This window comes from Vipera berus (genome assembly GCF_964194415.1).
Source record: "Vipera berus genome assembly, chromosome: 2".
Lineage (NCBI taxonomy): Eukaryota > Metazoa > Chordata > Lepidosauria > Squamata > Viperidae > Vipera > Vipera berus.
In genome coordinates, this window is record NC_138203.1 from 124,070,735 (window position 1) to 124,091,261 (window position 20,527).

At 43.1% G+C, this 20,527-nt stretch overlaps 1 protein-coding gene across 1 annotated transcript in view; it reads right to left on the reverse strand.

Moving 5' to 3' along the window:
- Positions 1–957: 957 nt before the first annotated feature.
- MAGIX (MAGI family member, X-linked) overlaps positions 958–20,527 on the reverse strand; it is a gene marked incomplete at its 5' end in the record, with an annotated part of 35,234 nt that continues 15,664 nt past the window's right edge. The window contains 6 exons of the mRNA XM_081318932.1: positions 958–3,854; positions 7,353–7,491; positions 9,167–9,310; positions 11,409–11,491; positions 11,699–11,848; positions 19,254–19,574. Of these exons, the coding sequence (XP_081175058.1) occupies positions 3,370–3,854; positions 7,353–7,491; positions 9,167–9,310; positions 11,409–11,491; positions 11,699–11,848; positions 19,254–19,574 (1,322 nt within the window). The 3' untranslated portion in view covers positions 958–3,369. The remainder of the gene's footprint in view (positions 3,855–7,352; positions 7,492–9,166; positions 9,311–11,408; positions 11,492–11,698; positions 11,849–19,253; positions 19,575–20,527) is intronic.

The following is a 20,527-nucleotide window of genomic DNA, read 5'->3' on the forward strand; positions in this document are numbered from 1 at the left end:
TGTGTTAGCCCTATGTATATAACTTGATTTTTAGACCTTGCAGCTGGGCTGTGAGGTCAATCTCCAAAGCGGTGAGAGCATACCAGCATCTTGACCAGGTAGGTTTCACTGTACAGGATGCATCTGTACCAATACTGCTGCCTAGATTTTCTGTCAAGACTTTGGAATGTGTATGTCCAAGTGTAAAGTAAGCCCTTCAGGCAAATTAGATATAGTTTTTTGTGCTTGATGCATTTTGCTTCTTCTATTGAGAAAGGTGAAGAATTGTGCAGGCAGAAGCTCTATTCATCACTATTTGAAATCCTGTACATTACTACCCTTTTATCGTTGTCCGTATCTGCATGATGTTTAGATTCTAGCCTAGGGCCCATTCCAGAGTTTCAAGGGCTGTACTTCTGTACTTCTTTAAAATAGAACTGGTAGCGGCAAGATGCTGTATATTTCTACACTATGATAGTGCAGAATCTTGGAAAATGTTTACCTCAATAAATAGAATGAATCCAGACTTCGTTATGTGTGGGTTTTCATCGAGCAGAAAAATTGACACAGTAGACATCCAGATAGGATGCTTGTGTGCATAGGAGTCCCAGTCAACCTGAATCATCCAGAAACTTGTGCAGCAAAACGGCTTTTCTGCAAATGTAATTAATGCAGATGCACATTCCCACGTGCAGCAGGATCATTTGTACCAACATGGATGTATCTGTTCCCATTAGTTGACTGAATACCAAAGAATTATATTTCCTTTTCGCCTGTGCAGGACATCTTATCCAGGCCATGCTGCAAGAAGTTCACTAGAAGCAAATACTGATTTTCAAACCTTAAAAAGAATGTTTGCTGATTCAGAATATACAATACAGTTTCTAGAAGCAAAAGTAAGCCAAACAAAGCTTAAAAATCAGAATCTTTTAATGTATAATAATTATAAGATTTACTTTTAAAAAATAATTTGCTTTCCATAACTGCACTGCACTAAAGCTGTTTCCTCACTGTCCTTCCATCTCCAGTTAAAAAGCCAAAAAGGCATCTGCAGTTAGAAACCCTGACCCTGTTTGACCCTATCAAGTCACTTGTGTGTCTACAACCAGCAGAAGAACCAGCTTCAATGTTTCATTCCAGAAGATCTTCTAAGGATGGGCAACCAAGCCCATGTTGTTCGTTACTTGACTCTGTGGGTGAATTTCAGACTAGTCATTCACTAAAACAGCCAACTTCTGTAAATGCACCACAGAATCAGACCCTACTGGGCTTGAGGGATGTGGTTTCCATCTAGATTTGTAATCTAGCATTTCTTTGCACAGGAAATGTGGGTGGCGGTATTGCACGATAGCTAGCTTCTGAAACCTTGCATGGTGTGCCTTCTGAATGCAATTCAATTGTGTTCTTGCAAAGCAGCATGGATCTGCATGTACCCATGAGTGATTCCTGAACTTTGGAAGCCACAAGCCCAGCCAAATGTTCATCTATATGCATCTTGCAGATACATGCACATTTCACATTGGATCATGTTTGCACGCTACATGCAACGCACATGATATCTCCCACATTCCAAGAGAGAGAGAGAGAAGAGAGAGCACAAGGCAAAATTGTACGCCTGCATGTCTAAAGCTTGGGCCAACATCCAACCTCCCCAGTATGCTGTGATGAGTCTTCTACCAGAAGGGAAGGAACTGAGTGGTGAACAATGGAGCTGATGAGAAGCAAAGGATTGTCAATCAAGTAATTTAGATCAAACTTCCCCCCCCCCCTTTGCTTTTACTGACACTGCACTTCCTGTTCAGGAGATGTTAGAGATGCTTTGTCTAACTTCCTCTTGCCACAATCTTTTGCCAAGAGAAACTCCACACCTGCTAGGCTTTTTCAGCATGGAAACTCACAACATAGAAGCCAAACAAACCATGCTGACTAATGGGGGCGCGGTGCACCTGCGACGGGCTGGGGCACGCTGAAACTGTCTGCTGGCTGGCAATCGAACCAGAGGGGCACGGGCTGATAGGAATCCCCTCCAACACACCAACGTTTGCTTTATGCACAGAGGTGGCTTCATGCTCATTCATTGGCTATGGCTGCCCCTAGCAGAGCAGAGAAGGTAACTGCCTTCCAGGTGGCTGAGGAGAAAAAGTTACCCCAGCCTACGTAGTTCACAGCTTGAGTGACCAGGGGAGCAGAATGGACAAAGAGGATTGCAGGCCACCGCAGGAAAAAGAGTCATTGTGCTATATCAGATGGGGAGGGGGTGGGCGGATGGTGACAGGCAGCAGCAATCCCTCTACTGCAGGGTCATGAAAGGTAAGAGAGGGAGGGAAGGACACCTGAACAGCCTTCCTTTACTGGTGCAGGCTAGATGTTTAAGGGTTTGTACTTCCAGAACTCCCCACCGTTAGGAATTCTCATGTTGTGACACACATTTGGAAAATACCGGGCTAGGTAAGGCTGCTCCACAGACTTCCTGAGAAACCAGAAAATGATTCATCAGGGAAAACTAATATGCAGCAGCAAAATTCGTACAAAATACCCACCTACTTCAAAGAAAAGCAAGAAAGTCCAGTTGCCTCGTGAAAAAAGCATCTTTGGGACACCCACCTGCTCAAGTTTCCCTCCAGAAGGCTGTTACAGGTGAATCTAGGGCAGGGGTAGGCAACCTCGGCTCTTTTATGACTCATGGACTTCAACTCCCAGAATTCCTGAGCCAGGTGGCTCAGGAATTCTGGGAGTTGAAGTCCATGAGTCATAAAAGAGCCGAGGTTCCCTACCCAGATCTAGGGCATGTTTGTAGGATAGAGTAGCTCTTAAGCCCAGCTCCATGCAAATTCACTGAAATGGACATTGGAATCCCTGTAGGCTGCAGAATATTCTGCAGTTGTTCCAAAATCCACCTTGGGCAGAACGAAATGAGCAATAAACTGCTCCGTAGGTAACTCACCTGCTAATAGCGGTCTTCTCATTGGAGAAACGCCTGAGGAACCTCAGGAGCCCAGGGTTTCTACAAATGTCATTTCAAAAGCATTGCATCAGAAAGTTGCAGACCGCAAAGGGTTGGAAATTGTAGCCATGGAAACACCCATCACAGTTCTTGGGAATGGCGGCCAGAAGACAGCAAATTCCGCTGCCCAATTCCAGGAGAACTGCACAAAGTGGCTTCTGAAAGCTATCATTGCATAGTGTGGTTGTGAGGAAACGGGATGGGGAAGAGCAAAATGAAAAAGGCCTTTGCATAGTGTGCGAGTGGAGGAGAAGACTCTCTGAACAAAAACAAACACTGGAAAGGAGAATACGGCCTAATCCAAACGGAGATGGCCAGTGCCACTAATCACTGCCAGGCCCTGTGTAGTTCTTAACATGATTGTACTGAGCCCAACGTCGCTTGGCTTAACTCCGCCTCTTGACCTCCATGCCCTTCCCTCTCCCTGGGTTGCCCTTTTGTACTTCTTCCTCTCCTTGGCCCATACAGACCCCCCAGAGGGCCCGGGACAGTCGCTCCTTACTGGGTACTAGCCAAGGCCCAGGGACCAAGTCTGGCCGCAATTTCCTGCTAGGCCGGGGAGAAAGTAGCTTGTGGCTCTCACTCTCCCCATTCGTTCCCTGCTTATGAGGCCTCCAGCCCTGGTCTCTGTCCTCCTCTTCCTCTCCCTGAGCTTTGCTGGAGGTCTGGTGCAATTGGCCAGACTGGTGGGGTTTGGGGAGCTGCTGCCTGATGTCGCAGAGCGCCGCCTCTCTGCCAACTCCATCGCTGAGGTTCTGTCCCACATACTGGGGGACCACGGACCGGTTTGGTTTCCTGTGCCGGTGCCTGGCTTTGTCCTCAGCCTCCAGCACCTGCTGCATCTTGACGGAGCTCTGGCTGAAGGCACGATCTAGGGAAAAAAACAGGGAGACCAGTGAGTAGAACAAGAGAGATTTGGTTTGAAGAGAGAGAGGATAGGACAGGCCCCAAAGAACCAAATGCTACTGCAAGCTCTCTACTCTCTAGGTATTGGCTGATATTAGATTATAGAAATAGTGACGTTCTAAAGGTAAAGGTAAAGGTTCCCCCGCACATGTGTGCTAGTCGTTTCCAACTCTAGGGGCCAGTGGTCATCTCCGTTTCAAAGCCGCTTGTTCGAGGAGGTCTCCGTGGTCATGTGGCTGGCATGACTAGATGCCAAAGGCACGTGGAACGCTGTTACCTTCCCACCGTAGTGGTCCCTATTTTTCTACTTGCATTTTTACGTGCTTTCGAACTGCTAGGTTGGCAGAAGCTGGGATGAGTAACAAGCGCTCACTCTGTTACGCGGCACTCGGGATTCGACCCGCCAAACTGCCGACCTTCAGATCGACAAGCTCAGCGTCCTAATCCACTGAGCCACCCTTTTAGTGACATTCTAGTCAAGACCAAATAAAAGTTGAACCAAGGTAGGCAGCTATTGGTAGAGAACTATTGGTAGGGTGAAGCCAGGGCAAAATCTGGACTTTACTAGGATTACTTTTCTGGCAGAATATAGTTTATTGGCCAAACAAATAGACTCAAATGTTCAGTGGTTGACAACCATATCTACTATTTACAAGTCTAGACTATTCAAGATGTTGCTAAGGAATACCCTTCCTCTGAACTCTCAGGAGGAACAACTGCTTCCTGGGTTATTCCAAGAGGCCGTTTGCTCTCTGATTTCCAGAATACTTGTCTCTAGACAGTCCATAGGTTAATTCTGTCAGGATAGGAATCTGATCTTTGGAAATGATTTCCCTGGTCAATTTAAAGAGATTCGTTCAACTATGATGGTGGACAATATGTCAAAGGGCCCAGGAAGGATATGTCAAAGAATTGCAGCTGCCTTCTGGTCCTTGGCACATCAGAAGGGCACTATTAATAACGTTCTACCAAATGTCTGCCTTGGGGAGCTAACACAGATCTCTTGTCAGATCATGTCTGCTTTAGATTGGTTGCAGAGAGATTTCTAGAAATTGAGGTTCTTAATGAGCATGCCGCATTTTGGTGTGTGTGAGGAAATGTGATTACATTTCATAACGTACTAATACATGGAAAATGAATTCCAAATAAACCAGTGGAAAAATTGAAAATGAGGGAGTAATTACAAGCAATGATAGCTATGGGGCACAGTATAAAATTTTATTTTTTTTATTTTAATTCCATTTATATCCCGCCCTTCTCCGAAGACTCAGGGCGGCTTACAAGCTTAGCAGTAGCCTTCATTCTATGTATATACCTGCTTATTAGGGCTTTCACACACACACACCCAAGCGGCATTATTACAAAGTCAGCTTAATTGCCCCCAACAATCTGGGTCCTCATTTTACCTACCTCGGAAGGATGGAAGGCTGAGTCAACCTTGAGCCTGGTGGGATGCGAACCTGCACTAATTGCAGGCAGCTGGTGGTACTTAAGGAGGCATCAGCCCACTGCTCCACCAAGGCTCTTCTGCAACTTCTGCATTACAAAAAAAAAGCTTAACTGTTTCTATTGATCAATCTTTAATGCAGGGCCCTGTTGTCCAAGCTTCTTCAAATCCTATCCTTTATTTTTGAAGGTGTTAGCTACTATTCGCCCTAAACCTGGTAAATCTGATCTCCCCAATTCTAATGACTAGAAAGTTGCTTTAAAAGCAAGCAAATACTAGAACTGATGGTAAATTTATTCTAAAAATTGATTCCAGCACAGAAGCAATCATGTTTTTTTTAACATCGTAAATTTTATCTAATCAGCATTGCAGCTTTTGTTGCTAACGTACAAAGCTGGTATTTTTAAAGCTGTGTCTGGAAAGAGGGGAAATAAGTTTAATCAGACTGCAATGCACGCTCTTCCAAATGAATTCCAAATGAACTCGGCTGCCTAAAAATATCACATCTGTCTTCTCAAGTGGCTTATTGCTCCCTTTCTATTGCTATGTAAAATTGTAGAATACACAAGCATTGGAGCAAGTTTCTTAGGGACAAAGCTAAGGAAAGAAATCAGGGAAACTAAGGGCAGATATTAAACGGGGGAAGGGAATCAGGGGAATGCGAGTTGGCTTCAATAGGATCATCTTCCCCTACAGAAAGAGATGGGTGCTCCCTTTATCACATACTAGTTTAGATGTGATTCCCTAGGAAACCAAGGAAGAGATGGGAGGGGGTGGCTGAGTGGTAGGGTTGGTCCCACTGGGGGCTGGGCACCCACCATTTATGTTCGACCCGTCCCACGAGGCAGAAGCAGGGCTCCCCCCGGGGGGAGTTGGTCACGCAGAGAGCCAGGCTGGCCAGCAGCTGCCCTGTGGGGCGGAGACAGATAGAGACTTTGGGGGGTGGGGGTGGGGTGAGGAAGTGGCAGGAAAATCACAAGGCCAGCACAGATCAGGGAGGTAGGGTGGTGGTATGAAGCCAATCACAGACCAGAAAGGTTAAGATGAAGTTGGCACAGATTAGGTGGGGAGAGGGAATCGGACAGTAACGTGTGCGGGTGGGGTTAGTGCATGGAGGGTTGGACATACGAAGGGCAACGGGGCAGGAAAGAAAAAAAAAGAAGAGAAGAGAGGGGTGAATATCGAAGACCCAAAATCTGCTCCTGCAAAGGCCCTTCAAAGGAAAGAGGCAGCTAGAGAGGCTTTGGAGAGGGAGACACTAATTGCACGATCTGTTGCTCTAGAATTGTAATTCCTCTCTTAGGTCAGAGAGGCTAATGCCCTCTTCTCCCTCTGCTTATTTCTGGAGTAAGAATCACCAGAATATCCTGCCATTCAATGAAGAAGAAGAAGGTTGAAAAAGGGACACTGTAGGTCAACCTCTCTGGACTGGAACCTATGCCTTGTTCATCTGTTGCACTAGCACAGGGGTGTCAAACTCAATTTCATTGAGGGCCACATCAGCACTGCGGTTGCCCTCAGGGGGCTGGGTGGGCGTGGCCTACTGGGTGGGCGTGGCCTACTGGGTGGGCGTGGCTAGAGTGCATATGGCCTACTGGGTGGGTGTGGCCAGCTCAACATCTTTCGCATCAAGGGTGCCTATGGGGGCCTGGGCAGGAGTGGGACAGATTTGAGGGTCTCTGGTAGAAGGAGGGTCTCTGGGCCAGGGCCAAGGCAGTGGGGGCCGTTCCCTCACTGTTTCCAGGATGGCTTTGCATGAAACCACTTCGCGGGCCGGATCTGGCCCCCGGGCCTTGTGTTTGACATGTCTGCACTAGCAGAAAGCTGGGGAACGATGGCCGCTTTATGACTTGTGGACTTCAACTCAGGAATTCTGGGAGTTGAAGTCCACAAGTCATAAAAGGGCCATCGTCCCCCACCCCTGCGTTAGCAGGATATTCAGCGCAAAGCAGATGATTTCTTATTTAAAGAAGGAAGGGAAAAGAGCAGGCGAGGCCAGGGGAGGCATGGACGTACCATAGTCAGGAATGAATCCATTGCCCCTCTTCAGCACCAGTCGTATTCGGTTCCCACCACTGCGGATGTGTTCCACCGCCTGAGCATGCGTCATTCCTGCCGTGGACTCCCCGTTGATTTCCACCAGCTGGTCGCTCACCTGTCACAGTGTTTTAGCATGAAAAAGCCACCATCCCCACAAACGAGTTGTGGGTGTGTGCCGAGTTTTCCCAAAGCAATTCCATATATTTTCAAACTTTTAGTCACAAATGTTGAGAGCTACAGTAGAACAGTAGTTGACATTGCAACAGTGACGAAAAAACAAACAAACTTTCAATCAATGCTCACATTTATGACCTTCACAGGTCTGTAAAGCAGTTTTAGATCATAAGCACAGTTGCAGTTTTACTGCTTGACAACAGAGCTGCTGGTCCCAACTGTGGTCACTAAACAAGGACAACCTGTATATTTTTGTCAGATTCAGCACTGGATACGAAATTCTTGTGTGTATTAAATATTCACAGTTGTATTTACAGAGAGCTCCAACTGTTTTGCTTATTGCAAAATTATTCTAGAATACATTGAGAAGGCAAGTGTATTACCCTTGTATTTCAGATGGACGCTTGTGGAATAATTGCCTCCTTAAAATTGCTAAGCAATGATAAGGTAAGGTTAGAACTGGCTATGGCTGAGATAAGATTAGAAACTAACTCACAAATCACATTCTTAAGGTGAAACTTCATATTACACCATTAAATATACACATGGATTATCGAGTGGTAAGAAGAGAATCTGATCAAGTGCTATCAATCATTTAGTAGCTAGGTGGGAGGCTATTAAGCTGTTACTTTTGAAACTGCTGCTGTTGCTAGTAAGGGCACAAGAGCCAGCTTTTGTATTTGGTTGGTGAATATTGTGTTAGAAGTAATAATGAAAAGTGAGCAAAATGTGAATTGAACGAAGGCTATATAATTGTTATATATTTATACAGTTCCATCTATTAAAAGGAAAGTATGTTTTTAAAAATCCAAATTAGCTTCAAGGACTTGCATGCTTTGGTGTGTTATACAGGGTGTCAAAAAAAAGAGGTTCTGCTCACAGTTCACATCAGAGACGAGAATTGGTATTTTTGACATCCCTTTTTGTTTGAAGAAAATTGGGAAATATGCTGGTGTACAAGCACAGAGTTACATGGATGCCTTAAACTGTTCCAGTGTTTTACATCCTAAGGAAGAACAAATGGGGGCTAAAGGAACTGAAGCTCAGATAAATGGTCTGAATTGGTGGACTCCTTGGTGTTAATCTGAGCTTTTGGTTGGGTGGGTTGAATGAATATGGCTAAAATAGCTGGCTATGTGACGAGTGTCTTTTGGAAGAATGGATAAAAGGAGAATGGAAGGAGAGAAAAAAAGAGAATTTTATTGCACGATGCCATGCAATTTATAGTAGCCTTCCCCAGTTTTGGCACTCTCCAGATGTGTGAACTTCAACTCCCTGAATTATCTGTAATGGCTCATCTGGATGGAAAATTCTGGGAAAAATTATTTTCTTTTGACAAATGGTGGGCACCAGGGAAGACTCATGTATAATAACTTACATTATTAGAGATACTATACATATGTTCCCTTGCCAAGTAATATAGAACTAGAAGGCTGTCTGCTTGATCCAGCTTATGTTCTAGAATGCTAGATTGTGCAACAGCTAAAGTTTCGGGGATGTGCGAGTGAGAAACTCACTTCTGTCTGCAAGTCACAACAAGTTTCCTAAAACCAATTCACATCTGCCTGGCCTCAGCAACTTTGCATTGGCGCTCATTTCCTGAGAACATCACATACCTGAATCTTGCCACATTGCTGGGCTGGCCCACCTTCCATAAGAGCTAAGACATAGATGTCCATATTATATTCACTCCCGCCCCTTAGACTGAATCCGAAGCCACTGGGCCCTCGTAGCAGTTCCACGGAATATTGGCCAGACTCCTGTGGATCAGGGAGAGATCACAATCCAGAGAAGACGGCTGAGCCAATGTCTTTTCTTAAAACAACAGCAACCACAGAAAAACTATGTAAATAAGAAAATTATTTTAGGGGCCAAACTATCTCTTGCAATGGAAACTACTGAAGTATCCTGCAATCTGTACATCCACAAGAAACATTCAGTACATAGGTACAGACACATTGTCTGTACTCAAGAAAAAGTCATGGAGGTGCCAGTAGTTACATCTTTCAAAATAAAATAAAATGTTTCTAAAGTTACTGATGCACTGAAAATAGGCTAGAACAATGTTTCTCAACCTCAGCAACTTTAAGGTATGTGGACTTGAATACCCAAAATTCCCCAACCAGCATTCTGGGGAATTCTGGGAGTTGAAGTCTATTCATCTTAAAGATGTTGAGAAACACTAGGCAAGAACACACCTCACAGATATTGTACATCATCTGATTATTCCCAGCAGGATTGTAAGAACTGAATCTAAATACAATTTGGTATGCTTTAAAATGAAAAAAGAATGTCATATGTGGCAACAGAATGATGTTTTTATTTTACCAATTTGTTGTTTTAAAAATATCCTACCTCAACCTTAAAGATTCTAGATTGGATGAGGTGTACTGCCAATAATCATTTAATGCTGGAGCCACAAGTGAACAATACTAAGGCATCTGAGCTGGATTACAATTGAACACAAGTTACCATGAGTTCCTTCACTATGAATAAAATCTGATCTGAACTACAGGATAACAACTCTAATACCCTTTATTAAATTACACCCATTTGCTTTTCTGCCTCATGCAACACAAAAGGAAGACAATATTCAACCAATGTAACAAGGAAGTGGTTGAGCTCTAAAGACACATTCTGGTCCACCGCAAATAAAGGGACGAGCATTCCTTACAATTAACTAGGGACCACAAACACCAACCAGGGGAATAAATTGTGTTTGACTGATTACAGAGTTTGCAGAGCCGTTTCCCAACCTCTTGCTGCCTGACCAGCAGCAGCTAGCAAGCTTCCATGTCTGTCTGTCCATAAGTTGTCTTAGCCTTCCCCAATGTATGCTTTCAGATGGATTGGGAATACCAAAACGTTCAGGAATAGTGGATTCAAAACATTTGAAAGGAATCAAGCTGGGGAAAGCTGAGCCAGAAATTTGGATTTTTCATTTAAAAATGTAATGGATTCCTAGAAACAAACTGAGTTTAAAAAATCCAAGTGTCTGCACAGTCTTGGACTCAATGGAACATGCTAAATATGTAACACAGGTTGTTAGATTTTTAGCCCAAAATGTTTTAACAGAAAACATTTATTGTGCTTCCGTTAGATTCTTAAGTTTTAATGAATCTTTAGAAGAAATCTATCATTTAACAACTCTCTTCATGGTCATCCGCAGAGGAAGACAGTGGTTGTGCAGCTCAAGGCCTGCCCCTCTTCATGCAAAAAACAGGTGTGGTTTGGATAAAAAGAGATGAGGTCATCATCTTGACTTTGGACACCTCCTCTTACACCTTTTTTTTGGCACCCTCTTTTGATGCCCTGCATCTCTTTGTGTTCACTTGCTATTTTACTTTAAGAACAACATAGAATTATTACTTCCTACTACAAGAGGAACACACGCTCCAACACTTTGATCAATCCACTTTGCTATTTTCCCTCACATCTACTCTACTGTTCCCTCTCTGAAGAAACTACAGGTACCATCCAACTCCTCGTCTCCCTCCTGGTTGACCTGTCACCTCTTCTGAATCTCCTGACTGGCTGGCAAATGGGCATCTTGTTCTACTTTCTTGTTCTAGCTTTCATGAACTGCAGCTCCCTTGCTCAGATGCAGTCCTCCTAAGTCGCGGGGCAAATAAAAGTGTCAGCCTCAGAAGCACTTATAGTGGAGAAAACATGTTTTGCAAATGCTAATGAAGAGAGCTTACGAAACCTCACACCCTTTAATGTATTGTCTTAATCCACAGAAGATGCTAGCAGACTCCTGCTACAATCCCTATTTTCCTCCTGCCCTTTGCCAATTTAACATGCCAACCTTCCTTGGCCACACCCTCGTCACCATGCCGGGTTCTGGCTCTCCAATACCTGAGGCTGAGTGAGTGGAGAGCTGGGGCTCCATGGACATTCCCCCACTTCAATATCAGCAGAGTTTAAATCACTGGAAACTCCTAGAAGCAAATGGACAGAATCAGTTTGGGGAAAGGACTATTTACTACCCCATGTTTCCTTTTGTCTTTACTGCTGCCCATCACCTCCACCGGCGCCATTCCACCTCCTCTTCCTTCTTCCTTGGGCCTTGGCTTTCACTTCCCCGTCTGGTGTCCCCTTTTCCCCACCACCCAATTCTCCCCCTATTTCTCCCTGTGATCACTCACCTGCCTCTTTGCGATTCCGGATTTTCATGCGCACTCGGTTCCCCGCCTGCCGGAAGACACTCCCAACCTCACTGTGGGTCAGCCGGGCTAAGAGACCAGCGTCTTCCTGATGAGAAGGGCTCTCTTTGTGATGGGGCCCCAGGGAACTGGCTGAGAGGCGAGAGTAGATGGATCAGTAAACGAGGATGGCAACACCCACATGTTTTGTTTCCAAATGTCAATAAATGTTGCATGATAATTGGAGGATGATCGAGAGGAAACTAGATGTTAACTTTTATCTATAATGCTTTTAGTCGTGTTTTTTTTCTTTTGTATTTTTAGACAACAAATACTGAAGATTTTGAGGGACGCAGTGGCTCAGTGGGTTAGGACGCTGAGCTTGTCGATCAGAAGGTCGGCAGTTTGGCAGGTCGAATCCCGAGGGCCGCGTAACAGAGTGAGCGCTTGTTACTCGTCCCAGCTTCTGCCAACCTAGCAGTTCGAAAGCACGTAAAAAATGCAAGTAGAAAAATAGGGACCACTACGGTGGGAAGGTAACAGCGTTCCGTGCGCCTTTGGCGTCTAGTCATGCCGGCCACATGACCACGGAGACGTCCTCGGACAAGCGCTGGCTCTTCGGCTTTGAAACGGAGATGAGCACTGGCCCCTAGAGTCGAAAACGACTAGCATGCATGTGCAGGGAAACCTTTACCTTTTTACTGAAGATTTGGGCCCTTAGCCCAGACATTTAAAGTCTTACAATGTTAAAACTATTTAATGTACTTATAGACAACTCAATATTTTCTAGGATTAATTTCTAATCAAAGATACACTGAGCACTGACTGTACAGTCATGCTAATTCCTCTGACCACTTAGAGATATTTCTGTTTCATTTTTTTTCTTTTCTTTCATTCCCTTTTTTCTTTTAAAGCAATTAATACATTAAAAAAAACCAGAAATTAAGGAAGATGAAGGAAAACCTTGCTAAACTTTTTAAAACAGTCGACCATTTCAGATCTGGAATACTACTGTAGTCAATTCAATCATACTTTTATTCATTTGTATAGATGTACTGCTGCTGCTGCTGTGTGTGTGTGTTCCTATATCACATGACAATGCAGAGTTCTATCCCATGGCTGAAAAGAATAAACATATTTGCAAAGTGAGGATCTGGTGAGAAGTTTCTTCATGAAACTGTATGACCTGAGTTTGCTAGATTGAAAACATGGAAGGAAATTCCCTTCAGAAATTTCTGAGATGCAGGAATGTTATCAGATTCTGAAACAAGCAGCTCAGATCTAGCCAGGGGAATGTAAATACAGGTAACCCGTGGCTTTACAAACATTCGTTTCCTGACTGAAAAAAGTGACTCACAACTGTTTTTTTTCATACTTACAACTGTTGCAGTATCCCCACGGTCACATGATCAAAGCTCAGATGCTTGGCAACTGGCATGTATTTACGATGGTTACAGTCTCCTGGCGTCATGTGATCCCCTTGATTGACAAGCAAAGTCAACGGGGAAAACCACATTCACTTAATAACTGTGATACTAATTTAACAACTTCAGTGATTCAATTAACAGTGGCAAGAAAGGTTGTGAAATGGGGCAAAACTCACTTAACAACTGTTTTGCCTGTTATCTAAGTAATTTGGTCTGGTTTATGTTAAACAAGTTATTTATTTATTTTGCTTCTCCCTGAGCAGTACTATGCTGGGTTCTGATATTTAGCCTACACCTCTAGGCAATGTGAGTATCACATCTCCTACACCCAGTGCTTTTTTTGTAAAAAAAAAAAAAAAGGTGCCGGAACTCACACACGTCATACGATGCACCTTGCCTACCTCATAAGGTTCCATCCAAAAAAAGTTTCCGGAACTCCGTTCTGGGCGTTCTATGACAAAAAAAAGCCCTGCCTACACCTCTTCTACTACTTGTAAACTGCAGTCTGGAGTAAAAAGCACCTTTATGAGGCTGCAAAATTGCTTTCAGTCCCCTTCTAATTAATTGCGGATTCAGGGGTGGGAACAAGGAGTAAGTAGGAGCCATGTCAGCAGATGTACATTATCTGTTCATTTGCAGGTTATGCTTTGTGTTTTTGCTTTTGCTTTCAATCAGCCTGCACAGACCAAGATGCTCCTCAATCCATCTATTTGGGATCCTGGCCTAATCCCATGCTGCCCTGTTCCTACGCTCAGATATAATTTCACAAGTATTCTCTGCCCTGACAATATCTCACTGCTATCTTGACATTCTGATCTCCATGGTCAAGGAAAAGGTTAAATAATACCACTATGGCCTGTGTATTTTTTTTTTTAAAACAAAACCTTCCTTCCAGATATATTGAACACCACAGCTACTCTTGAAAGGAGAATAAGTATACCTAAAATGTAATTCTTTGTACCATATAATGAGGGAATTAGGTACCTGCATACGTGTCAAAGTTTACCTGCCCAAACCTGAATATTTAGCTTCACTAGGGCATTAGATGGGAGAATTCCACATCCACATATTGCTGCTTAAATTTGCTGACAAGAAGATCCCCTTAATTTATATATTTTCACGCACTCTCCTTAGCTCACAGTAGCCTCAGAACACGAGATCCTCCAGTGCTGTGTGAGAAGTTTTATATCCAAATATATTTTATTCTTTATACTGTCCCCATCTTCCCTTAAAACATTAACAGAATCCACAACACTTTGAGAATCAGTCTCCACTAGATAATTGACAGTTAAGCTGAAACTAAATTAATCAAGTAAAAATAATCATAATCATAATAGTAAAGTTGGAAGGGACCTTAGAGGTCATCTAGTCCAACCCCCTGCTCAGGCAGGAAACCCTATACCAGTGATGGCAAACTTTCTAGAGACTTGAGTGCCCAAACTGCAGCCCAAAACCCACTTATGTATTGTTGTGTGCCGGTTGGGTGTCGCCCATTGGGTGGGCGTGGCTGCAGTGGTAACGGCAGACTGGGTGGGACTAAAAATTTCAATCAACCAATCCCAACTTTGCGAGATCTTTTTTTTTCCCCTGCGAGAAGTTGAAATTGATTGATTGAAACCCCCCCCTTTTTGCATGTGGCGGCAGAGGTCTAAAGTGAAAAGGTTTTATAAAACCCAGCTGAAGGCCTAGGACTGGAGCGATGTCGCGCGTGCCCACAGAGAGGGCTCTGCGTGCCACCTGTGGCACATGTGCCATAGGTTCGCCACCATGGCCCTATACCATTTCAGACAAATGGCTGTCCAGTCTCTTCTTAAAAACTTCCAGTGTTGTAGCATTCACAGCTTCTGGAGACAGGTTGTTCCACTGGTTAATTGTTCTAACTGTCAGGAAGTTTCTCCTTAGTTCTAGGTTGCTTCTCTCCTTGACTAGTTTCCATCCGTTGCTTCTTGTCCTGCTTTCAGGTGCTTTGGAGAATAGCTTGACTCCCTCTTCTTTGTGGCAGCCCCTGAGATATTGGAAGACTGCTATCATGTCACCCCTCACCCTTCTCTTCGTTAAACTAGACATACCCAATTCCAGCAGCCGTTCCTTATATATAGCAGAGAGAAAATTCCTTACTCAAACTCCCAAATAATTTACCCAGAGCTGATCAAAGGATAAGGTCTGAAAACACTAACAGAATTAATTAAGTCTCCCAGTGGAACTGCATGTTCACAAGCATACACAAACACACACGCCCCTCAACTATCACCCTAAAATCAGCACGTAGACACTTCCGCATCCTGGACTAGCTCCTCTTATAAAAGTCTGCCGCTGTACCCCATTTCTCTGCAGCTGCTTTTAGGAATAAACATTTCCTCATAGGTGTCTGGATCTCATTTTTATTTATTCTTGCACAACCCCGCCTTGAGTTGGACCCCCAAATTATTCTTCTGACAGTGGTAGTGGCGGTGGTGTTTCCTGTAACCCATTTGTCTAGAACGTTCCTAAGCCTTACTGCAAAAAAAAAGAGTCATGGTTGAATTGAACCTACAATTTATAAAATAAGGTTGGCTTCATGATCAAAAGATCAGAGCCTTGGTGGAGCAGTGGGCTAATGCCTCAAGTAACACCAGCTGCCTGCAATTAGTGCAGGTTCGAGTCCCACCAGGCTCAAGGTTGACTCAGCCTTCCATCCTTCCGAGGTAGGTAAAATGAGGACCCAGATTGTTGGGGGCAATTAAGCTGACTTTGTAATAATGCCGCTGGGGTGTGTGTGTGAAAGCCCTAATAAGCAGGCATATACATAGAATGAAGGCTACTGCTAAGCTTGTAAGCCGCCCTGAGTCTTCAGAGAAGGGCGGGATATAAATGGAATTTTAAAAAAAAAGATAAGAAGAAAAACTGCAGCTCACCAGTTTCCCAAAAGATTTAAGGATTGTTCCAGATGAGGCTTTTTTTTGCTCATTTATGGTTTTTTTTTAAAAAACCAAAAGATTTATATTGTCATGTCCTCCTTTTTGCAAAGGCTCCACCTTTTCTCATTCGCATCATTTTTCTTTCCAAAGAAAAAGTGTTCAGAGGAAAAATGGTAATTGTTACAGAATTCCTTTACTGTCTTTTGGTCAGTAACCTTAAGAGGTCTCCACCTGAAAATCTATCCAGTCTTGCCTGGAAAAAAAAAATGCCTAGACCTCTTGCAGAAACACTGTCGTTCCTCAGGTGGGACCCTCAAACAACTTTATACTTTGCCCCCTACGACATGCATCAGGGTGAAAAGACATCAAGCTGCAGAAACTGATTTGTTGATTCACCTGAATCTACCAGCCAAAATCAGAGGTTAAAAACAAAACAACCCCCCCGAAATGAAACACTTAAAAGAGAATGTGAGGTGCGCACGAGAGGGAGAAGCAATCAAGTGCACTTGCATTCTTACTTATTTTGAAATTCAGAACTAAGCTCAATTTTATAAAAGTAAAAATCAGCTCCAGGTTTTCTTCTTTTTTGGCACTTATTTGGGGGTTTGCGGTAGGTAAAAGGATACCTGCTATTGCCGATATTTGGCTAATTGTCCAGCAATATGCCCCAAATTCCAATGAATGTTCTTTTCTGCTACTCATTTACAGCTCAATACCCTCTGATCTTACAAAAGCTCTTCACCTTCCTAACATCTTCAGTGCATCCGAACTTTCAAACAGGCTGGATGATTTCTACGCTAATAAAATGATTGCCTTTCTGATCATTGATAGTAAACAACCCCACAAGGATTTTTGAGCAATATGCAGCTACCGGGAAACTTGTAAGAGTCCACCCTAACCTCTTCCTCCTCCTTCAGTTTTAGTCTTAAGTAAGCTGGGCTCCCTTCTGAGGAAAGATAAAATAGCCCTCCCCAATTTACTTTTCTATTATCCCTTTCTTTCTCTCTCTTCCCCCCAAATCAACTACAAACAAAATGGTAGTCGGTGGATATTTACGTTTAAAGTCCTGGATGTGGCGTAGGACGGTCTGAACTTGCTCAAACATTTTCAGGTACAGAGAGAATGACGAAACAATCAGCTACTCCTGTTTTGCTCTCTGTTCTTCTCTGACCCCCCTCAGGAATTTTTCCCTTTGCCTGATAAGCCAAAGGACTTTCAGGGGAGGGAACGGAGTGGCTGACGCTTAACCTGTTCAGAACCAGGAGGTACAAGTTGCTCTGTGCGTGTGGGCGTGTATGTTTAAAAGACAGTGCTTGGTTATTTTACTCTCACATGGAAACACAATTAAGGCTTGTAATTCTTTAAACACAATGTGAGACAGGTGCTTTCTCAAATATCAGAAATCAGATGCACTTGCTTTCCCATTCTATTATTCAGTCAAAAAACCAAGAAGATGGTTTATAAAATTACACTGACTTCACCCTTGTTTCACCACTATGCTGGATTGCTTCTTAATATTCTTCTAATTCTCTTTCCCGCCTTCAATACATGCACGCACAAGATTTAGAGAAATGTACATTTTACTATGCCACGAAGAAAGGAAATAGATTTCCCCAACTTAAACTCAAAAATCCATGTGATACTTCAAAATTAATATATTTATTACTGCATGTTCTCATGAACTTGAATCCTATACTCATACACGTGCAATTTTTAAACTGGTGTTTCTGTAGCAACTTAGCTATTCTTCTTGGAACTGAACAATGACTAGTATAGATACATTGAAAGATGTCAGCTGGAGATGTGACAAAGATTGGCAACCTTAGGGTTTTTTTAAAGGTATTATTCTGAAAATGAAAAATATGACATGACATTTTTGATTGCTTTGTGCAAACTTGTGGAGGTTCTGCAGAATTATGAACTATGCAATGAGCATTGGTGGAGCAGTGGGCTAATGCCTCCTTAAGTAACACCAGCTGCCTGCAATTAGTGCAGGTTCGCATCCCACCAGGCTCAAGGTTGACTCAGCCTTCCATCCTTCCGAGGTAGGTAAAATGAGGACCCAGATTGTTGGGGGCAATTAAGCTGACTTTGTAATAATGCCGCTTGGGGTGTGTGTGAAAGCCCTAATAAGCAGGCATATACATAGAATGAAGGCTACTGCTAAGCTTGTAAGCCGCCCTGAGTCTTCGGAGAAGGGTGGGATATAATTGGAATTTTAAAAAATAAATAAATAAAACTATAACAATCATACCAGGTTATGAATCAAAAGCCCTCTTTCACTTAAATACATAATTTAACAAGGTGAAATCTATCGCCAGAATATTTTCTCTCACCCAAAGAGTCTTTGTGTTTTGAAGATTACAACCTTTCCAGCCTCTAATTTATCCTCAACAACTTTATTGCTTAACTAATTTCAGCTTTTCTGATATCAAGATAGTTGTGTTTTTCCTTACTTCTGTTTTCCTCCGAGTTAGCAGCCCTTCCCACTATATTCCAAAGTAAAAGATTCTTGCTTATTTGGGGGGAAATGTGTGTGTTAAATCATTTTTTGCCTCAGCATGCCAGATATAATCTGATACCGGCAACCTATTAGTAAGAAATACATTCAATGTACAAACAAAGTCTTCACAACTTTAAAATAGATCTGATGACCACATTTGACCTAATTCCTTTTGTTCCTCTATTTTTTTTTTACTTTTTGTATTATCTGTACTTCTTTGGGATTCCAGATAACCCAGAAACTTGCACTCTTTTGTAACATTACCTAATGTATGTGGAGATTCTCAGTCATCCAGGTCGTCATGGCTGTCCCAAAGGCGCTTTTTTCAAGAGGCAACTGGACTTTCTAGTTTTTCTTTGAAGGTGTTTTGCTTCTCATCCAAGAAGCTTCTTCAGCTCTGACTGGATGGTGGACTGGATCCCCACCATCCAGTTAGAGCTGAAGAAGCTTCTTGGATGAGAAGCAAAATGTCTTCAGATAAAAACAAGAAAGTCCAGTTGCCTCTTGAAAAAAGCGCCTTTGTAAGAATTGTGCAATTGTCTATTTTGTTTGTTTTCATTTTGTTCGTTTGTTTTCATTTCTAAGGCAGTTGCATCAGCGACAGCAATGAGCTACATACAAAGGTATGTTTTGCAAATATTTGGAACTGATTCAAAGAGCAGGAGTACAACATTTGGAATTTTGGCAGGACATGGGTGCAGTCTATTCACAATATTTTCCGTCCTCCTTACCAGCTCTTTCAGCTACAACTCCATCTGTTGTTAGTGCAATGCTACATCCATGCTGTTCTTTCGGTCCATCCACATTTACGGTTTCCCCAGCCCCTCCTGCTGGGCGAGGCCTCCTCAGTCTCTGGGAACAACGAGCAGGACAGACAAGTACATTTCGAGGTTCAGGACCCACAAAACTGGTCACAGTCAAAGTGTCACCTGGGGGACCGCCCCAAGCGTTAGAAAGATCCTGAGGACCACTTTTATTATGAGTGGAGTTGGGCAAGAAATGTTCTCGCCTAACCGAGCAGTTTTCCTGAGGATGCCTATGGGAGTGGTGACCTGTAAGAACAAGAAGGGCAAACGGAAAATTCCATTAGGGGGGATCGCCAGCTGCAGAACCAAGTGACATAACTAATACTCTCAGCAGCGATTGAAGTGTTTGGCCACACTTCAACCTTGGTATACCTTATATCTGGTTTTTATGTCTCCCAGTTCAGATTCTGATTCTTCAATCCAGTATGGCCTACTGCTTAAATCACTGGACTGAGACTGTGACAAGTCAGGTTCAAATCTCCACTCAGTCATAAAGCCCACCGAGTGACTACGGACAAGCCTAACTTACTCCATGTGATTGAGGTGAAGATAAAACTGGAAGAGGGGGTATTATGTGTGTCCTCTGAAGTGCTGGAGGAACAGCGGAACACAAACATAGCGAATCACTGAAAGTTTCACTTTTTGAGTCAATACTTGACTGGAGTGAGAGGGTACGATTATTAAATCAATTTGATAGATCTTTGCAAATTAAAACCACCCCTCAAATTAGTATTTGCTAAACTTAGCTTTCAGTTTGAAAGAAACAGATTCTCAACCCCCACCCACCCCAATTAAGTGGTGATATAAATTTGCACCGGCCAAATTGTGACAAAAATCTGCTTTATGACACTGATATTCTGCCTTTCTTCAACAGAGCATAAGGTGAAATGTGTGTCTTCCATCTGGATGCTGTCTGGGATCCACTTCCATTTAGTGACGCTGCTGTCTTCTGCATATAAATACATACTTATTTGTTTTCTTGGTTTTATTTTGAATTGTATTTTTAACTTTTTTGGTTACATTGTGAGCTGCTCAGAGTCATTTTGACTCTGGCAGTGCCTAAATTGAATAAATTAAGCTATGTGAATATTTAGTGGGCCCCAGATTGGGCCCCGTTATACAGCAATCTTTTCTAGTCTCTAGTCTCAGAGTTAACAGTAAATTTTTACAGTATCGAGAAGCCAACACAAAATTGGATG